This window comes from Synchiropus splendidus, chromosome 15 (assembly GCF_027744825.2).
Source record: "Synchiropus splendidus isolate RoL2022-P1 chromosome 15, RoL_Sspl_1.0, whole genome shotgun sequence".
Lineage (NCBI taxonomy): Eukaryota > Metazoa > Chordata > Actinopteri > Syngnathiformes > Callionymidae > Synchiropus > Synchiropus splendidus.
In genome coordinates, this window is record NC_071348.1 from 6,315,538 (window position 1) to 6,336,721 (window position 21,184).

At 48.9% G+C, this 21,184-nt stretch overlaps 1 protein-coding gene across 1 annotated transcript; it reads left to right on the top strand.

Annotated features, from left to right (window-relative positions):
• Positions 1-10: 10 nt before the first annotated feature.
• On the top strand, positions 11-21,039 carry LOC128746659 (collagen alpha-1(XXVIII) chain-like). The gene is made up of 37 exons (XM_053843863.1): positions 11-31; positions 372-398; positions 761-787; positions 1,209-1,240; positions 1,417-1,461; positions 2,108-2,152; positions 2,791-2,826; positions 3,458-3,502; positions 4,145-4,180; positions 4,833-4,877; positions 5,520-5,555; positions 6,179-6,223; positions 6,855-6,899; positions 7,549-7,593; positions 8,238-8,282; positions 8,923-8,967; positions 9,616-9,651; positions 10,279-10,323; positions 10,970-11,005; positions 11,633-11,677; positions 12,308-12,352; positions 12,986-13,021; positions 13,649-13,684; positions 14,325-14,378; positions 15,006-15,050; positions 15,687-15,731; positions 16,359-16,394; positions 17,041-17,076; positions 17,700-17,735; positions 18,380-18,398; positions 18,991-19,017; positions 19,088-19,136; positions 19,202-19,747; positions 19,807-19,931; positions 20,010-20,166; positions 20,540-20,728; positions 20,852-21,039. The coding sequence occupies exons 1-37, from the start codon at positions 11-13 to the stop codon at positions 21,037-21,039; spliced, it is 2,451 nt and encodes an 816-aa protein (XP_053699838.1).
• Positions 21,040-21,184: the final 145 nt, after the last annotated feature.

A 21,184-nucleotide genomic window follows, 5' to 3' on the forward strand; every position in this document is an offset into this window, starting at 1 on the left:
TGAGTTGTCGATGCCCAGCTGCGATCTCAAGGTAATGCTCTCGCCTCACTGCTGTGTTCATTGCAGACCCCATATCCAGTCTACAGGGGACCTCCTGGGTTGAAGGGATCGTTGGTGAGTGGCATAAATTCAAGTCCCCAATGCTGGAGCTAAATTTTGATGCGATATCACAGAGACCTGCAAGGGGGACACTGGGGATTCGGTTTGTGTGTAGCTCACGTGTTTATGTAAGAAGAGCAGAGAAATGTGGAGATGAGCAAATGTCAGGCAGATTTTTGCTTCTTGAAAAGTAAAGTCTCCCATCAAGTGTCGAGTCCGTAGCATCAGGTCCATTTGCTGAAGGCACATAAGTGACCATGTTTTCTCTGCAGGGGCCACGGGGGATAGACGGGACGCCGGTAAGTGTCCTCCTTTCCACCTCAATCGCAAAACGGTAGTCACCTGAATGTAACTTTAGTTGTCTAAATAGGTGAGCCCTCTTACGGGCTTCGCTATTAGCTTATCCACTCCGAGCCTCCACTTCTGCCTGCTCCACGTCACTTGTTTCCCAGGGCTCTGCCTTTGTCTATTGAAGACTCATTACATTCTGTATATTATGGACACCTATTATGGCTCAAAAAAAAAACCTGAATGGATGAGTTTTGGCGGAGGTCAGATTTTTGCTTCATGTGAAGTAGTGAAGTCTCCCATCAGGTGTCGAGTCACAGTTGCATCAGGTCCATTTGCTGAGGGGACATAAGTGACCATGTTTTCTGTGCAGGGGCCACGGGGGATAGACGGGACGCCGGTAAGTGTCCTCATTTCCACCTCAATAGCAAAACGGTAGTCACCTGAATGTAACTTTAGTTGTATAAATAGGTGAGCCCTCCTACGGGCTTCGCTATTGGCTTATCCACTCCGAGCCTCCAACTCTGCCTGCTCCACGTCACTAGTCTCCTTGTTTCCCAGGGCTCTGCCTTTGTCTATTGTTGACTCGTTGCATTCTGAATAGTATGGCGAAAATGAAAAAAACCAGAAACTGGAAGTGAGTTTTGGCGGAGGTCTACGCTGCCCTAGTGCCTTTCTAGTCCAGACTGTATCTCTATTCCTGGGATCTGAAGTCTCTCCTCTGTCCTTGTGAAATGTAATGAAGGTCCACGGAGCAGGTCGGGCTACTGAGGGACTCGGCTTGTCCAGCAGCATCTGATATAACATTGATTTATCTCCAGGGAGACAGAGGATACAAGGGGGACCCTGGAGAGTGTGTGTGTGTGGCTTAGGTGTTTATGTAAGAAGAGCAGAGAAATGTGGAGATGAGCAAATGTCAGGCAGATTTTTGCTTCATGTGAAGAAGTGAAGTCTCCCATCAAGTGTCGAGTCACAGTAGCATCAGGTCCGTTTGCTGAGGGGACATAAGTGACCATGTTTTCTCTGCAGGGGGATCCGGGGGAACCGGGGGAACCGGGTGAAACGGGCTCACCGGTAAGTGTCCTCATTTCCACCTCAATAGCAAAACGGTAGTCACCTGAATGTAACTTTAGCTGTCTAAATAGGTGAGCCCTCTTACGGGCTTCGCTATTGGCTTATCCACTCCGAGCCTCCAACTCTGCCTGCTCCACGTCACTAGTCTCCTTGTTTCCCAGGGCTCTGCCTTTGTCTATTGATGACTCGTTGCATTCTGAATAGTATGGACACCTAATATGGGGAAAAGGAAAAAAAACAGAAACTGGAAGTGAGTTTTGGCGGAGGTCTACGCTGCCCTAGTGCCTTTCTAGTCCAGACTCTATCTCTATTCCTGGGATCTGAAGTCTCTCCTCTGTCCTTGTGAAATGTAATGAAGGTTCTCTGAGCAGGTCGGGCTACTGAGGGACTCAGCTTGTCCAGCAGCATCTGATATAACATTGATTTATCTCCAGGGCGACAGAGGATACAAGGGGGACTCTGGAGAGTGTGTGTGTGTGTGTGTCTTAGGTGTTTATGTAAGTAGAGCAGAGAAATGTGGAGATGAGCAAATGTCAGGCAGATTTTTGCTTCATGTGAAGTAGTGAAGTCTCCCATCAAGTGTCGAGTCACAGTAGCATCAGGTCCGTTTGCTGAGGGGACATAAGTGACCATGTTTTCTCTGCAGGGGGATCCGGGGGAACCGGGGGAACCTGGTGAAACGGGGTCACCGGTAAGTGTCCTCATTTCCACCTCAATAGCAAAACGGTAGTCACCTGAATGTAACTTTAGCTGTCTAAATAGGTGAGCCCTCTTACGGGCTTCGCTATTGGCTTATCCACTCCGAGCCTCCACTTCTGCCTGCTCCACGTCACTAGTCTCCTTGTTTCCCAGGGCTCTGCCTTTGTCTATTGATGACTCGTTGCATTCTGAATAGTATGGACACCTAATATGGGGAAAATGAAAAAAAAACAAACTGGAAGTGAGTTTTGGCGGAGGTCTACGCTGCCCTAGTGCCTTTCTAGTCCAGACTGTATCTCTATTCCTGGGATCTGAAGTCTCTCCTCTGTCCTTGTGAAATGTAATGAAGGTTCTCTGAGCAGGTCGGGCTACTGAGGGACTCGGCTTGTCCAGCAGCATCTGATATAACATTGATTTATCTCCAGGCCGACAGAGGATACAAGGGGGACCCTGGAGAGAGTGGTGTGTCTTAGGTGTTTATGTAAGAAGAGCAGAGAAATGTGGAGATGAGCAAATGTCAGGCAGATTATTGCTTCATGTGAAGTAGTGAAGTCTCCCATCAAGTGTCGAGTCACAGTAGCATCAGGTCCATTTGCTGAGGGGCCATAAGTGACCATGTTTTCTTTGCAGGGGGATCCGGGGGAACCGGGTGAAACGGGGTCACCGGTAAGTGTCCTCCTTTCCACCTCAATAGCAAAACGGTAGTCACCTGAATGTAACTTTAGTTGTATAAATAGGTGAGCCCTCTTACGGGCTTCGCTATTGGCTTATCCACTCCGAGCCTCCACCTCTGCCTGCTCCACGTCACTAGTCTCCTTGTTTCCCAGGGCTCTGCCTTTGTCTATTGTTGACTCGTTGCATTCTGAATAGTATGGCGAAAATGAAAAAAAACAGAAACTGGAAGTGAGTTTTGGCGGAGGTCTACGCTGCCCTAGTGCCTTTCTCGTCCAGACTGTATCTCTATTCCTGGGATCTGAAGTCTCTCCTCTGTCCTTGTGAAATGTAATGAAGGTTCTCTGAGCAGGTCGGGCTACTGAGGGACTCAGCTTGTCCAGCAGCATCTGATATAACATTGATTTATCTCCAGGGCGACAGAGGATACAAGGGGGACTCTGGAGAGTGTGTGTGTGTGTGTCTTAGGTGTTTATGTAAGAAGAGCAGAGAAATGTGGAGATGAGCAAATGTCAGGCAGATTTTTGCTTCATGTGAAGAAGTGAAGTCTCCCATCAAGTGTCGAGTCACAGTAGCATCAGGTCCGTTTGCTGAGGGGACATAACTGACCATGTTTTCTCTGCAGGGGGATCCGGGGGAACCGGGTGAAACTGGTGAAACGGGGTCACCGGTAAGTGTCCTCCTTTCCACCTCAATAGCAAAACGGTAGTCACCTGAATGTAACTTTAGCTGTCTAAATAGGTGAGCCCTCTTACGGGCTTCGCTATTGGCTTATCCACTCCGAGCCTCCAACTCTGCCTGCTCCACGTCACTAGTCTCCTTGTTTCCCAGGGCTCTGCCTTTGTCTATTGTTGACTCGTTGCATTCTGAATAGTATGGACACCTAATATGCCGAAAATGAAAAAAAACAGAAACTGGAAGTGAGTTTTGGCGGAGGTCTACGCTGCCCTAGTGCCTTTCTAGTCCAGACTGTATCTCTATTCCTGGGATCTGAAGTCTCTCCTCTGTCCTTGTGAAATGTAATGAAGGTTCTCTGAGCAGGTCGGGCTACTGAGGGACTCGGCTTGTCCAGCAGCATCTGATATAACATTGATTTATCTCCAGGGAGACAGAGGATACAAGGGGGACCCTGGAGAGTGTGTGTGTGTGTCTTAGGTGTTTATGTAAGAAGAGCAGAGAAATGTGGAGATGAGCAAATGTCAGGCAGATTTTTGCTTCATGTGAAGAAGTGAAGTCTCCCATCAAGTGTCGAGTCACAGTAGCATCAGGTCCGTTTGCTGAGGGGCCATAAGTGACCATGTTTTCTCTGCAGGGGGATCCGGGGGAACCTGGTGAAACGGGGTCACCGGTAAGTGTCCTCCTTTCCACCTCAATAGCAAAACGGTAGTCACCTGAATGTAACTTTAGCTGTCTAAATAGGTGAGCCCTCTTACGGGCTTCGCTATTGGCTTATCCACTCCGAGCCTCCAACTCTGCCTGCTCCACGTCACTAGTCTCCTTGTTTCCCAGGGCTCTGCCTTTGTCTATTGATGACTCGTTGCATTCTGAATAGTATGGACACCTAATATGGGGAAAATGAAAAAAAACAGAAACTGGAAGTGAGTTTTGGCGGAGGTCTACGCTGCCCTAGTGCCTTTCTAGTCCAGACTGTATCTCTATTCCTGGGATCTGAAGTCTCTCCTCTGTCCTTGTGAAATGTAATGAAGGTCCACGGAGCAGGTCGGGCTACTGAGGGACTCGGCTTGTCCAGCAGCATCTGATATAACATTGATTTATCTCCAGGGCGACAGAGGATACAAGGGGGACCCTGGAGAGTGTGTGTGTGTGTGTGTGTGTGGCTTAGGTGTTTATGTAAGAAGAGCAGAGAAATGTGGAGATGAGCAAATGTCAGGCAGATTTTTGCTTCATGTGAAGTAGTGAAGTCTCCCATCAAGTGTCGAGTCACAGTAGCATCAGGTCCGTTTGCTGAGGGGCCATAAGTGACCATGTTTTCTCTGCAGGGGGATCCGGGGGAACCGGGTGAAACTGGTGAAACAGGGTCACCGGTAAGTGTCCTCCTTTCCACCTCAATAGCAAAACGGTAGTCACCTGAATGTAACTTTAGTTGTATAAATAGGTGAGCCCTCTTACGGGCTTCGCTATTGGCTTATCCACTCCGAGCCTCCAACTCTGCCTGCTCCACGTCACTATACTCCTTGTTTCCCAGGGCTCTGCCTTTGTCTATTGACGACTCATTGCATTCTGAATAGTATGGACACCTAATATGGGGAAAAGGAAAAAAAACAAACTGGAAGTGAGTTTTGGCGGAGGTCTACGCTGCCCTAGTGCCTTTCTAGTCCAGACTGTATCTCTATTCCTGGGATCTGAAGTCTCTCCTCTGTCCTTGTGAAATGTAATGAAGGTTCTCTGAGCAGGTCGGGCTACTGAGGGACTCGGCTTGTCCAGCAGCATCTGATATAACATTGATTTATCTCCAGGGCGACAGAGGATACAAGGGGGACCCTGGAGAGTGTGTGTGTGTGTGTCTTAGGTGTTTATGTAAGAAGAGCAGAGAAATGTGGAGATGAGCAAATGTCAGGCAGATTATTGCTTCATGTGAAGTAGTGAAGTCTCCCATCAAGTGTCAAGTCACAGTAGCATCAGGTCCATTTGCTGAGGGGCCATAAGTCACCATGTTTTCTCTGCAGGGGGATCCGGGGGAACCGGGTGAAACGGGGTCACCGGTAAGTGTCCTCCTTTCCACCTCAATAGCAAAACGGTAGTCACCTGAATGTAACTTTAGCTGTATAAATAGGTGAGCCCTCTTACGGGCTTCGCTATTGGCTTATCCACTCCGAGCCTCCACTTCTGCCTGCTCCACGTCACTAGTCTCCTTGTTTCCCAGGGCTCTGCCTTTGTCTATTGATGACTCGTTGCATTCTGAATAGTATGGCGAAAATGAAAAAAAACAAACTGGAAGTGAGTTTTGGCGGAGGTCTACGCTGCCCTAGTGCCTTTCTAGTCCAGACTGTATCTCTATTCCTGGGATCTGAAGTCTCTCCTCTGTCCTTGTGAAATGTAATGAAGGTCCACGGAGCAGGTCGGGCTACTGAGGGACTCGGCTTGTCCAGCAGCATCTGATATAACATTGATTTATCTCCAGGGAGACAGAGGATACAAGGGGGACCCTGGAGAGTGTGTGTGTCTTAGGTGTTTATGTAAGAAGAGCAGAGAAATGTGGAGATGAGCAAATGTCAGGCAGATTTTTGCTTCATGTGAAGAAGTGAAGTCTCCCATCAAGTGTCGAGTCACAGTAGCATCAGGTCCATTTGCTGAGGGGACATAAGTGACCATGTTTTCTCTGCAGGGGGATCCGGGGGAACCGGGTGAAACTGGTGAAACGGGGTCACCGGTAAGTGTCCTCCTTTCCACCTCAATAGCAAAACGGTAGTCACCTGAATGTAACTTTAGTTGTCTAAATAGGTGAGCCCTCTTACGGGCTTCGCTATTGGCTTATCCACTCCGAGCCTCCACCTCTGCCTGCTCCACGTCACTAGTCTCCTTGTTTCCCAGGGCTCTGCCTTTGTCTATTGTTGACTCGTTGCATTCTGAATAGTATGGCGAAAATGAAAAAAAACAGAAACTGGAAGTGAGTTGTGTCGGAGGTCTACGCTGCCCTAGTGCCTTTCTCGTCCAGACTGTATCTCTATTCCTGGGATCTGAAGTCTCTCCTCTGTCCTTGTGAAATGTAATGAAGGTCCACGGAGCAGGTCGGGCTACTGAGGGACTCGGCTTGTCCAGCAGCATCTGATATAACATTGATTTATCTCCAGGGCGACAGAGGATACAAGGGGGACTCTGGAGAGTGTGTGTGTGTGTGTCTTAGGTGTTTATGTAAGAAGAGCAGAGAAATGTGGAGATGAGCAAATGTCAGGCAGATTTTTGCTTCATGTGAAGAAGTGAAGTCTCCCATCAAGTGTCGAGTCACAGTAGCATCAGGTCCGTTTGCTGAGGGGACATAACTGACCATGTTTTCTCTGCAGGGGGATCCGGGGGAACCGGGTGAAACTGGTGAAACGGGGTCACCGGTAAGTGTCCTCATTTCCACCTCAATAGCAAAACGGTAGTCACCTGAATGTAACTTTAGTTGTATAAATAGGTGAGCCCTCTTACGGGCTTCGCTATTGGCTTATCCACTCCGAGCCTCCACCTCTGCCTGCTCCACGTCACTAGTCTCCTTGTTTCCCAGGGCTCTGCCTTTGTCTATTGTTGACTCGTTGCATTCTGAATAGTATGGACACCTAATATGGCGAAAATGAAAAAAAAACAGAAACTGGAAGTGAGTTTTGGCGGAGGTCTACGCTGCCCTAGTGCCTTTCTAGTCCAGACTCTATCTCTATTCCTGAGATCTGAAGTCTCTCCTCTGTCCTTGTGAAATGTAATGAAGGTCCACGGAGCAGGTCGGGCTACTGAGGGACTCGGCTTGTCCAGCAGCATCTGATATAACATTGATTTATCTCCAGGGCGACAGAGGATACAAGGGGGACCCTGGAGAGTGTGTGTGTGTGTGTGTGGCTTAGGTGTTTATGTAAGAAGAGCAGAGAAATGTGGAGATGAGCAAATGTCAGGCAGATTTTTGCTTCATGTGAAGTAGTGAAGTCTCCCATCAAGTGTCGAGTCACAGTAGCATCAGGTCCGTTTGCTGAGGGGCCATAAGTGACCATGTTTTCTCTGCAGGGGGATCCGGGGGAACCGGGGGAACCTGGTGAAACGGGGTCACCGGTAAGTGTCCTCATTTCCACCTCAATAGCAAAACGGTAGTCACCTGAATGTAACTTTAGCTGTCTAAATAGGTGAGCCCTCTTACGGGCTTCGCTATTGGCTTATCCACTCCGAGCCTCCACTTCTGCCTGCTCCACGTCACTAGTCTCCTTGTTTCCCAGGGCTCTGCCTTTGTCTATTGATGACTCGTTGCATTCTGAATAGTATGGACACCTAATATGGGGAAAATGAAAAAAAACAGAAACTGGAAGTGAGTTTTGGCGGAGGTCTACGCTGCCCTAGTGCCTTTCTAGTCCAGACTGTATCTCTATTCCTGGGATCTGAAGTCTCTCCTCTGTCCTTGTGAAATGTAATGAAGGTTCTCTGAGCAGGTCGGGCTACTGAGGGACTCGGCTTGTCCAGCAGCATCTGATATAACATTGATTTATCTCCAGGCCGACAGAGGATACAAGGGGGACTCTGGAGAGTGTGTGTGTGTGTGTCTTAGGTGTTTATGTAAGAAGAGCAGAGAAATGTGGAGATGAGCAAATGTCAGGCAGATTTTTGCTTCATGTGAAGAAGTGAAGTCTCCCATCAAGTGTCGAGTCACAGTAGCATCAGGTCCGTTTGCTGAGGGGCCATAAGTGACCATGTTTTCTCTGCAGGGGGATCCGGGGGAACAGGGTGAAACTGGTGAAACGGGGTCACCGGTAAGTGTCCTCCTTTCCACCTCAATAGCAAAACGGTAGTCACCTGAATGTAACTTTAGTTGTATAAATAGGTGAGCCCTCTTACGGGCTTCGCTATTGGCTTATCCACTCCGAGCCTCCAACTCTGCCTGCTCCACGTCACTATACTCCTTGTTTCCCAGGGCTCTGCCTTTGTCTATTGACGACTCATTGCATTCTGAATAGTATGGACACCTAATATGGGGAAAAGGAAAAAAACCAGAAACTGGAAGTGAGTTTTGGCGGAGGTCTACGCTGCCCTAGTGCCTTTCTAGTCCAGACTGTATCTCTATTCCTGGGATCTGAAGTCTCTCCTCTGTCCTTGTGAAATGTAATGAAGGTCCACGGAGCAGGTCGGGCTACTGAGGGACTCGGCTTGTCCAGCAGCATCTGATATAACATTGATTTATCTCCAGGGAGACAGAGGATACAAGGGGGACCCTGGAGAGAGTGTGTGTGTCTTAGGTGTTTATGTAAGAAGAGCAGAGAAATGTGGAGATGAGCAAATATCTGGCAGATTTTTGCTTCATGTGAAGTAGTGAAGTCTCCCATCAAGTGTCGAGTCACAGTAGCATCAGGTCCGTTTGCTGAGGGGACATAAGTGACCATGTTTTCTCTGCAGGGGGATCCGGGGGAACCGGGTGAAACTGGTGAAACGGGGTCACCGGTAAGTGTCCTCATTTCCACCTCAATAGCAAAACGGTAGTCACCTGAATGTAACTTTAGCTGTCTAAATAGGTGAGCCCTCTTACGGGCTTCGCTATTGGCTTATCCACTCCGAGCCTCCAACTCTGCCTGCTCCACGTCACTAGTCTCCTTGTTTCCCAGGGCTCTGCCTTTGTCTATTGATGACTCGTTGCATTCTGAATAGTATGGACACCTAATATGGGGAAAAGGAAAAAAAACAGAAACTGGAAGTGAGTTTTGGCGGAGGTCTACGCTGCCCTAGTGCCTTTCTAGTCCAGACTCTATCTCTATTCCTGGGATCTGAAGTCTCTCCTCTGTCCTTGTGAAATGTAATGAAGGTTCTCTGAGCAGGTCGGGCTACTGAGGGACTCGGCTTGTCCAGCAGCATCTGATATAACATTGATTTATCTCCAGGGCGACAGAGGATACAAGGGGGACCCTGGAGAGTGTGTGTGTGTGTGTGTGTCTTAGGTGTTTATGTAAGAAGAGCAGAGAAATGTGGAGATGAGCAAATGTCAGGCAGATTATTGCTTCATGTGAAGTAGTGAAGTCTCCCATCAAGTGTCAAGTCACAGTAGCATCAGGTCCATTTGCTGAGGGGCCATAAGTCACCATGTTTTCTCTGCAGGGGGATCCGGGGGAACCGGGTGAAACGGGGTCACCGGTAAGTGTCCTCCTTTCCACCTTAATAGCAAAACGGTAGTCACCTGAATGTAACTTTAGCTGTATAAATAGGTGAGCCCTCTTACGGGCTTCGCTATTGGCTTATCCACTCCGAGCCTCCACTTCTGCCTGCTCCACGTCACTAGTCTCCTTGTTTCCCAGGGCTCTGCCTTTGTCTATTGATGACTCGTTGCATTCTGAATAGTATGGCGAAAATGAAAAAAAACAAACTGGAAGTGAGTTTTGGCGGAGGTCTACGCTGCCCTAGTGCCTTTCTAGTCCAGACTGTATCTCTATTCCTGGGATCTGAAGTCTCTCCTCTGTCCTTGTGAAATGTAATGAAGGTTCTCTGAGCAGGTCGGGCTACTGAGGGACTCGGCTTGTCCAGCAGCATCTGATATAACATTGATTTATCTCCAGGGCGACAGAGGATACAAGGGGGACCCTGGAGAGTGTGTGTGTGTGTCTTAGGTGTTTATGTAAGAAGAGCAGAGAAATGTGGAGATGAGCAAATGTCAGGCAGATTTTTGCTTCATGTGAAGAAGTGAAGTCTCCCATCAAGTGTCGAGTCACAGTAGCATCAGGTCCGTTTGCTGAGGGGACATAACTGACCATGTTTTCTCTGCAGGGGGATCCGGGGGAACCGGGTGAAACTGGTGAAACGGGGTCACCGGTAAGTGTCCTCCTTTCCACCTCAATAGCAAAACGGTAGTCACCTGAATGTAACTTTAGTTGTATAAATAGGTGAGCCCTCTTACGGGCTTCGCTATTGGCTTATCCACTCCGAGCCTCCACCTCTGCCTGCTCCACGTCACTAGTCTCCTTGTTTCCCAGGGCTCTGCCTTTGTCTATTGTTGACTCGTTGCATTCTGAATAGTATGGACACCTAATATGGCGAAAATGAAAAAAAACAGAAACTGGAAGTGAGTTTTGGCGGAGGTCTACGCTGCCCTAGTGCCTTTCTAGTCCAGACTGTATCTCTATTCCTGGGATCTGAAGTCTCTCCTCTGTCCTTGTGAAATGTAATGAAGGTCCACGGAGCAGGTCGGGCTTCTGAGGGACTCGGCTTGTCCAGCAGCATCTGATATAACATTGATTTATCTCCAGGGCGACAGAGGATACAAGGGGGACTCTGGAGAGAGTGTGTGTGTGTGTGGCTTAGGTGTTTATGTAAGAAGAGCAGAGAAATGTGAAGATGAGCAAATGTCAGGCAGATTTTTGCTTCATGTGAAGAAGTGAAGTCTCCCATCAAGTGTCGAGTCACAGTAGCATCAGGTCCATTTGCTGAGGGGCCATAAGTGACCATGTTTTCTCTGCAGGGGGATCCGGGGGAACCGGGTGAAACGGGGTCACCGGTAAGTGTCCTCCTTTCCACCTCAATAGCAAAACGGTAGTCACCTGAATGTAACTTTAGTTGTATAAATAGGTGAGCCCTCTTACGGGCTTCGCTATTGGCTTATCCACTCCGAGCCTCCACCTCTGCCTGCTCCACGTCACTAGTCTCCTTGTTTCCCAGGGCTCTGCCTTTGTCTATTGTTGACTCGTTGCATTCTGAATAGTATGGCGAAATTGAAAAAAAATAGAAACTGGAAGTGAGTTTTGGCGGAGGTCTACGCTGCCCTAGTGCCTTTCTCGTCCAGACTGTATCTCTATTCCTGGGATCTGAAGTCTCTCCTCTGTCCTTGTGAAATGTAATGAAGGTCCACGGAGCAGGTCGGGCTACTGAGGGACTCGGCTTGTCCAGCAGCATCTGATATAACATTGATTTATCTCCAGGGAGACAGAGGATACAAGGGGGACCCTGGAGAGAGTGTGTGTGTCTTAGGTGTTTATGTAAGAAGAGCAGAGAAATGTGGAGATGAGCAAATGTCAGGCAGATTATTGCTTCATGTGAAGTAGTGAAGTCTCCCATCAAGTGTCGAGTCACAGTAGCATCAGGTCCGTTTGCTGAGGGGACATAAGTGACCATGTTTTCTCTGCAGGGGGATCCGGGGGAACCGGGTGAAACTGGTGAAACGGGGTCACCGGTAAGTGTCCTCCTTTCCACCTCAATAGCAAAACGGTAGTCACCTGAATGTAACTTTAGCTGTCTAAATAGGTGAGCCCTCTTACGGGCTTCGCTATTGGCTTATCCACTCCGAGCCTCCACTTCTGCCTGCTCCACGTCACTAGTCTCCTTGTTTCCCAGGGCTCTGCCTTTGTCTATTGATGACTCGTTGCATTCTGAATAGTATGGACACCTAATATGGGGAAAAGGAAAAAAAACAAACTGGAAGTGAGTTTTGGCGGAGGTCTACGCTGCCCTAGTGCCTTTCTAGTCCAGACTGTATCTCTATTCCTGGGATCTGAAGTCTCTCCTCTGTCCTTGTGAAATGTAATGAAGGTCCACGGAGCAGGTCGGGCTACTGAGGGACTCGGCTTGTCCAGCAGCATCTGATATAACATTGATTTATCTCCAGGGAGACAGAGGATACAAGGGGGACCCTGGAGAGAGTGTGTGTGTCTTAGGTGTTTATGCAAGAACAGCAGAGAAATGTGGAGATGAGCAAATGTCAGGCAGATTTTTGCTTCATGTGAAGTCTCCCATCAAGTGTCGAGTCACAGTAGCATCAGGTCCATTTGCTGAGGGGACATAAGTGACCATGTTTTCTCTGCAGGGGGATCCGGGGGAACCGGGTGAAACTGGTGAAACGGGGTCACCGGTAAGTGTCCTCCTTTCCACCTCAATAGCAAAACGGTAGTCACCTGAATGTAACTTTAGTTGTCTAAATAGGTGAGCCCTCTTACGGGCTTCGCTATTGGCTTATCCACTCCGAGCCTCCACCTCTGCCTGCTCCACGTCACTAGTCTCCTTGTTTCCCAGGGCTCTGCCTTTGTCTATTGTTGACTCGTTGCATTCTGAATAGTATGGCGAAAATGAAAAAAAACAGAAACTGGAAGTGAGTTGTGTCGGAGGTCTACGCTGCCCTAGTGCCTTTCTCGTCCAGACTGTATCTCTATTCCTGGGATCTGAAGTCTCTCCTCTGTCCTTGTGAAATGTAATGAAGGTCCACGGAGCAGGTCGGGCTACTGAGGGACTCGGCTTGTCCAGCAGCATCTGATATAACATTGATTTATCTCCAGGGCGACAGAGGATACAAGGGGGACCCTGGAGAGAATGTGTGTGTGTGTGGCTTAGGTGTTTATCTAAGAAGAGCAGAGAAATGTGGAGATGAGCAAATGTCAGGCAGATTTTTGCTTCATGTGAAGTAGTGAAGTCTCCCATCAAGTGTCGAGTCACAGTAGCATCAGGTCCGTTTGCTGAGGGGACATAAGTGACCATGTTTTCTCTGCAGGGGGATCCGGGGGAACCGGGTGAAACGGGGTCACCGGTAAGTGTCCTCCTTTCCACCTCAATAGCAAAACGGTAGTCACCTGAATGTAACTTTAGTTGTATAAATAGGTGAGCCCTCTTACGGGCTTCGCTATTGGCTTATCCACTCCGAGCCTCCAACTCTGCCTACTCCACGTCACTAGTCTCCTTGTTTCCCAGGGCTCTGCCTTTGTCTATTGATGACTCGTTGCATTCTGAGTAGTATGGCGAAAATGAAAAAAAACTGGAAGTGAGTTTTGGCGGAGGTCTACGCTGCCCTAGTGCCTTTCTAGTCCAGACTGTATCTCTATTCCTGGGATCTGAAGTCTCTCCTCTGTCCTTGTGAAATGTAATGAAGGTTCTCTGAGCAGGTCGGGCTACTGAGGGACTCGGCTTGTCCAGCAGCATCTGATATAACATTGATTTATCTCCAGGGCGACAGAGGATACAAGGGGGACCCTGGAGAGTGTGTGTGTGTGTGTGTCTTAGGTGTTTATGTAAGAAGAGCAGAGAAATGTGGAGATGAGCAAATGTCAGGCAGATTTTTGCTTCATGTGAAGAAGTGAAGTCTCCCATCAAGTGTCGAGTCACAGTAGCATCAGGTCCATTTGCTGAGGGGCCATAAGTGACCATGTTTTCTCTGCAGGGGGATCCGGGGGAACCTGGTGAAACGGGGTCACCGGTAAGTGTCCTCATTTCCACCTCAATAGCAAAACGGTAGTCACCTGAATGTAACTTTAGTTGTATAAATAGGTGAGCCCTCTTACGGGCTTCGCTATTGGCTTATCCACTCCGAGCCTCCAACTCTGCCTGCTCCACGTCACTATACTCCTTGTTTCCCAGGGCTCTGCCTTTGTCTATTGACGACTCATTGCATTCTGAATAGTATGGACACCTAATATGGCGAAAATGAAAAAAAACAGAAACTGGAAGTGAGTTTTGGCGGAGGTCTACGCTGCCCTAGTGCCTTTCTAGTCCAGACTGTATCTCTATTCCTGGGATCTGAAGTCTCTCCTCTGTCCTTGTGAAATGTAATGAAGGTCCACGGAGCAGGTCGGGCTACTGAGGGACTCGGCTTGTCCAGCAGCATCTGATATAACATTGATTTATCTCCAGGGAGACAGAGGATACAAGGGGGACCCTGGAGAGTGTGTGTGTGTCTTAGGTGTTTATGTAAGAAGAGCAGAGAAATGTGGAGATGAGCAAATGTCAGGCAGATTTTTGCTTCATGTGAAGAAGTGAAGTCTCCCATCAAGTGTCGAGTCACAGTAGCATCAGGTCCATTTGCTGAGGGGACATAAGTGACCATGTTTTCTCTGCAGGGGGATCCGGGGGAACCGGGGGAACCGGGGGAACCTGGTGAAACGGGGTCACCGGTAAGTGTCCTCATTTCCACCTCAATAGCAAAACGGTAGCCACCTGAATGTAACTTTAGTTGTATAAATAGGTGAGCCCTCTTACGGGCTTCGCTATTGGCTTATCCACTCTGAGCCTCCACCTCTGCCTGCTCCACGTCACTAGTCTCCTTGTTTCCCAGGGCTCTGCCTTTGTCTATTGTTGACTCGTTGCATTCTGAATAGTATGGCGAAAATGAAAAAAAACAGAAACTGGAAGTGAGTTTTGGTGGAGGTCTACGCTGCCCTAGTGCCTTTCTAGTCCAGACTGTATCTCTATTCCTGGGATCTGAAGTCTCTCCTCTGTCCTTGTGAAATGTAATGAAGGTCCACGGAGCAGGTCGGGCTACTGAGGGACTCGGCTTGTCCAGCAGCATCTGATATAACATTGATTTATCTCCAGGGAGACAGAGGATACAAGGGGGACCCTGGAGAGAGTGTGTGTGTCTTAGGTGTTTATGTAAGAAGAGCAGAGAAATGTGGAGATGAGCAAATATCTGGCAGATTTTTGCTTCATGTGAAGTAGTGAAGTCTCCCATCAAGTGTCGAGTCACAGTAGCATCAGGTCCGTTTGCTGAGGGGACATAAGTGACCATGTTTTCTCTGCAGGGGGATCCGGGGGAACCGGGTGAAACTGGTGAAACGGGGTCACCGGTAAGTGTCCTCCTTTCCACCTCAATAGCAAAACGGTAGTCACCTGAATGTAACTTTAGCTGTCTAAATAGGTGAGCCCTCTTACGGGCTTCGCTATTGGCTTATCCACTCCGAGCCTCCACTTCTGCCTGCTCCACGTCACTAGTCTCCTTGTTTCCCAGGGCTCTGCCTTTGTCTATTGATGACTCGTTGCATTCTGAATAGTATGGACACCTAATATGGGGAAAAGGAAAAAAAACAAACTGGAAGTGAGTTTTGGCGGAGGTCTACGCTGCCCTAGTGCCTTTCTAGTCCAGACTATCTCTATTCCTGGGATCTGAAGTCTCTCCTCTGTCCTTGTGAAATGTAATGAAGGTCCACGGAGCAGGTCGGGCTACTGAGGGACTCGGCTTGTCCAGCAGCATCTGATATAACATTGATTTATCTCCAGGGAGACAGAGGATACAAGGGGGACCCTGGAGAGAGTGTGTGTGTCTTAGGTGTTTATGCAAGAACAGCAGAGAAATGTGGAGATGAGCAAATGTCAGGCAGATTTTTGCTTCATGTGAAGTAGTGAAGTCTCCCATCAAGTGTCGAGTCACAGTAGCATCAGGTCCGTTTGCTGAGGGGACATAAGTGACCATGTTTTCTCTGCAGGGGGATCCGGGGGAACCGGGTGAAACTGGTGAAACGGGGTCACCGGTAAGTGTCCTCCTTTCCACCTCAATAGCAAAACGGTAGTCACCTGAATGTAACTTTAGTTGTCTAAATTGGTGAGCCCTCTTACGGGCTTCGCTATTGGCTTATCCACTCCGAGCCTCCAACTCTGCCTGCTCCACGTCACTAGTCTCCTTGTTTCCCAGGGCTCTGCCTTTGTCTATTGTTGACTCGTTGCATTCTGAATAGTATGGCGAAAATGAAAAAAAACAGAAACTGGAAGTGAGTTTTGGCGGAGGTCTACGCTGCCCTAGTGCCTTTCTAGTCCAGACTGTATCTCTATTCCTGGGATCTGAAGTCTCTCCTCTGTCCTTGTGAAATGTAATGAAGGTCCACGGAGCAGGTCGGGCTACTGAGGGACTCGGCTTGTCCAGCAGCATCTGATATAACATTGATTTATCTCCAGGGAGACAGAGGATACAAGGGGGACCCTGGAGAGAGTGTGTGTGTCTTAGGTGTTTATGTAAGAAGAGCAGAGAAATGTGGAGATGAGCAAATATCTGGCAGATTTTTGCTTCATGTGAAGTAGTGAAGTCTCCCATCAAGTGTCGAGTCACAGTAGCATCAGGTCCGTTTGCTGAGGGGCCATAAGTGACCATGTTTTCTCTGCAGGGGGATCCGGGGGAACCTGGTGAAACGGGGCCACCGGTAAGTGTCCTCCTTTCCACCTCAATAGCAAAACGGTAGTCACCTGAATGTAACTTTAGTTGTCTAAATAGGTGAGCCCTCTTACGGGCTTCGCTATTGGCTTATCCACTCCGAGCCTCCACCTCTGCCTGCTCCACGTCACTAGTCTCCTTGTTTCCCAGGGCTCTGCCTTTGTCTATTGTTGACTCGTTGCATTCTGAATAGTATGGACACCTAATATGGCGAAAATGAAAAAAAACAGAAACTGGAAGTGAGTTGTGTCGGAGGTCTACGCTGCCCTAGTGCCTTTCTCGTCCAGACTGTATCTCTATTCCTGGGATCTGAAGTCTCTCCTCTGTCCTTGTGAAATGTAATGAAGGTCCACGGAGCAGGTCGGGCTACTGAGGGACTCGGCTTGTCCAGCAGCATCTGATATAACATTGATTTATCTCCAGGGCGACAGAGGATACAAGGGGGACCCTGGAGAGAATGTGTGTGTGTGTGGCTTAGGTGTTTATCTAAGAAGAGCAGAGAAATGTGGAGATGAGCAAATGTCAGGCAGATTTTTGCTTCATGTGAAGTAGTGAAGTCTCCCATCAAGTGTCGAGTCACAGTAGCATCAGGTCCGTTTGCTGAGGGGACATAAGTGACCATGTTTTCTCTGCAGGGGGATCCGGGGGAACCGGGTGAAACGGGGTCACCGGTAAGTGTCCTCCTTTCCACCTCAATAGCAAAACGGTAGTCACCTGAATGTAACTTTAGTTGTATAAATAGGTGAGCCCTCTTACGGGCTTCGCTATTGGCTTATCCACTCCGAGCCTCCAACTCTGCCTACTCCACGTCACTAGTCTCCTTGTTTCCCAGGGCTCTGCCTTTGTCTATTGATGACTCGTTGCATTCTGAATAGTATGGCGAAAATGAAAAAAAACTGGAAGTGAGTTTTGGCGGAGGTCTACGCTGCCCTAGTGCCTTTCTAGTCCAGACTGTATCTCTATTCCTGGGATCTGAAGTCTCTCCTCTGTCCTTGTGAAATGTAATGAAGGTTCTCTGAGCAGGTCGGGCTACTGAGGGACTCGGCTTGTCCAGCAGCATCTGATATAACATTGATTTATCTCCAGGGCGACAGAGGATACAAGGGGGACCCTGGAGAGAGTGTGTGTGTGTCTTAGGTGTTTATGTAAGAAGAGCAGAGAAATGTGGAGATGAGCAAATGTCAGGCAGATTATTGCTTCATGTGAAGTAGTGAAGTCTCCCATCAAGTGTCGAGTCACAGTAGCATCAGGTCCATTTGCTGAGGGGCCATAAGTGACCATGTTTTCTCTGCAGGGGGATCCGGGGGAACCTGGTGAAACGGGGTCACCGGTAAGTGTCCTCATTTCCACCTCAATAGCAAAACGGTAGTCACCTGAATGTAACTTTAGTTGTCTAAATTGGTGAGCCCTCTTACGGGCTTCGCTATTGGCTTATCCACTCCGAGCCTCCACCTCTGCCTGCTCCACGTCACTCGTCTCCTTGTTTCCCAGGGGTCTGCCTTTGTCTATTGTTGACTCGTTGCATTCTGAATAGTATGGACACCTAATATGGGGAAAAGGAAAAAAAACAGAAACTGGAAGTGAGTTTTGGCGGAGGTCTACGCTGCCCTAGTGCCTTTCTAGTCCAGACTGTATCTCTATTCCTGGGATCTGAAGTCTCTCCTCTGTCCTTGTGAAATGTAATGAAGGTCCACGGAGCAGGTCGGGCTACTGAGGGACTCGGCTTGTCCAGCAGCATCTGATATAACATTGATTTATCTCCAGGGCGACAGAGGATACAAGGGGGACTCTGGAGAGTGTGTGTGTGTGTGGCTTAGGTGTTTATGTCAGAAGAGCAGAGAAATGTGGAGATGAGCAAATGTCAGGCAGATTTTTGCTTCATGTGAAGAAGTGAAGTCTCCCATCAAGTGTCGAGTCACAGTAGCATCAGGTCCATTTGCTGAGGGGACATAAGTGACCATGTTTTCTCTGCAGGGGGATCCGGGGGAACCGGGTGAAACGGGGCCACCGGTAAGTGTCCTTTCCACCTCAATAGCAAAACGGTAGTCACCTGAATGTAACTTTAGTTGTATAAATAGGTGAGCCCTCTTACGGGCTTCGCTATTGGCTTATCCACTCTGAGCCTCTGCCTGCTCCACGTCACTAGTCTCCTTGTTTCCCAGGGCTCTGCCTTTGTGTATTGACGACTCATTACATTCAGAATATTATGGACACCTAGTATGGTAGGTGTATCCTAATACGCTGCCCTAGTGCCTTTTATAGTCCAAACTGTAGCTCTATTCCTGGGATCTGAAGTCTCTCCTCTGTCCTTGTGAAATGTAATGAAGGTCCACAGAGCAGGTCGGGCTACTGAGGGACTCGGCTTGTCCAGCAGAAGCTACTCACGCTCATCTTGGTATTAAGTGTCTCCATTCTGTCATGGTTGACTGTGGTGCTCCACAAGGCTCTGTTCTTCTGCCTGTGAGATTTGGCTTTTGTCGTAACGTTAATCAGAAAATGAGCAGAGCCCTGAAAACTGGAGTCTACAGCTTGAGGGGTGTTGCAGAAAAACATTTCAAATGTGATGGATCTTCTTCCGTTTTCAGGGTGAGAAAGGCGACCCTGGACTCACGGTACGTTGAAGGTTCCCTCTGATCACGTGATTATTTGGCTGGTTAGTCATCAAATTCTTCTCTTCCTCAGACTGAGGAAATCGACGCGGCCATTGTTGCAAAGCTGAAACTCGTCTGTCGTAAGTGTCCCGGTGCCGCCGGTGTTGCCATCCAGCCGCCACTGATGCCTCCTCTCTGGTCTCAGCCTGTGGACTGGCCTGTCGTGAAACCCCCCTAGAGCTGGTCTTTGTGGTCGACACCTCGTCCAGCACCACGTCCCAGGACCTGGCTCACGTCAAGACGTTTTTGAAACGTGTCTTCGACCGAGCGTCTGTGAGCCCGGAGCTCACCAGGATAGGACTGATCAACTATGGGGACACGGCCACAGTTGTGATTACCTTGACTGAAGACCTGACCACGGAACAGAGGAAGGCCGAAGTGGATTCCTTATCCCGTGTCGGCGGGGACCCCTACACGGCCACGGCCATCGAGCAAGCCTTCACCACGTTCCAGGATGCTCGCGAGGGAGTGGAGATGGTGGCCGTCATCATCACGGCCAGCATCAGCCACTTCAATGACCCGGTGCAACTTTCAACTGCGGTCGAGCAACTCCAGGAGTACGACGTGGAGGTTTTCACCATTGGAATCGAATTGGAGGACGACGACAACTTCAGAGACGAGATGAGATTCCTGGCCTCGGACCCCAACTTTTACCACACTTTCTTCATTGGCAGATTCGTTCGACTTCCAGGTCTGTGTCCGTGTTCTTCTTTTCCTTTCCTACAAAGATTCACATTGAACTCATTCCAGCGGTTGAGAGAAATCTGCTGAGGAGCCTCTGTGAGGAGGACGGCACTCGAATCTTCAGGCCCAATAGGAATCCCAATCCTGAACTGAATGCTGACATGGCTGCCGACATGAATGTCACCATGCCAGTGAGTTTGGAAACCTTGGTATCTTCAGGTGAACTTTTGACCTCAGGACTGATTCAACGCATCTGCTTGGTGTTTCAGTTCTGGTTGTCGCTGCATAACAACTCGGCCAACACGTCGCTGAACTCCTTCGGTCAACCCTTCAGCTTAGACCCGCTGTTCTACGAAGACGGTGTGATGACTGCCCAGCTGGATGAGTCACCTGACTCTGTGATATTCCCTCCCACCACCACATCAGGTCAGACTCGATGCTCGTAACCCGTCTCGATCCTCCTCCAGTCTCACCCTCATGTCACCATGAACCTCGCTGGTCTTCTTCCTCTTCTTCCGTCGCCGACTTTCTTGGTCCAGCACTCTCCTCTCTGGCTTGCTCTCTCAACAAACAATGCTGTGCTGTGAAGCCTCCCTGCCACTCTTGCTGCTGCTCAGATCTCTTGCTCTCAGCATGAAGCCAAACCCATGCTGACCTCTCCAAGCCTGGACTCCATGGCATCAAATCATTCCCTCCTGTAGTCACTGCAGCTTTGAGCTTCTCCAAGATTGATGCAGAACACTTTTCCTCTTCCTCTCAGACTGGTCTCGCTCCCCTAAACACTGCCACACCTCCACAGACATGACATCTGGGTCCTCACTGCATCAGGACTCGGAGAACACGAGTCCATCTGTCCGCAGTAAGCCCCTCAGTTGGGACCCACAGTTCTTCAGAGACCCTGTGAAAACCCAGGACACGGAGCCCTCGGTGACCAGCCAGCTGGATGAGACGACCGTCTCTGTGACATCGACTCCAGCCACCACAACAGGTCAGACTCCACCTACTTGAATTTTTCTCCCATTACCTGCCTCCTTCTCCATCTCCCCTAACTTTGTCTCCAATCTTGGGTGTCACTCAAAAGTGTCAAGTTGTTAATCCATTTCTTTTTCAGACGCTGACAGTCTCACCACAGAAACGGTGTTTGGGAAAAGAAGCAGCTTGACGGGGGGCAGAACCACAGCGAAGCCCATGTCCAGTTTGGTCCCGCTTCACTATAGCAGCTATGATTTCTTGGCATCTTTCCTAAACAAACCACCCAAATCGGAGCTTTTGAAAAAGAAGAAATTAAACAACAGCTGATCGTGTTTGAAAGAAATAAACTTTCTATCATCATCTTGGTCTGTCTCACTTCTTTCCAAGGAAATAAGATTGCGTGCCGCACTGCGTTTTATTTTGCTCTGTCTTCATCATGCAGTATAACTGACAGAATTACGCTTTAGAACAA

Bases quoted from the DNA above. Each gene is read 5' to 3' on its own strand.
- LOC128746659 (XM_053843863.1), top strand. From the start codon at position 11: ATGCCCAGCTGCGATCTCAAG. The intron at 32-371 runs GTAATGCTCTCG...TTTTCTCTGCAG, and splicing joins TGCCCAGCTGCGATCTCAAG to GGGCCACGGGGGATAGACGG. The intron at 2,827-3,457 runs GTAAGTGTCCTC...TTTTCTCTGCAG, and splicing joins CGGGTGAAACGGGGTCACCG to GGGGATCCGGGGGAACCGGG.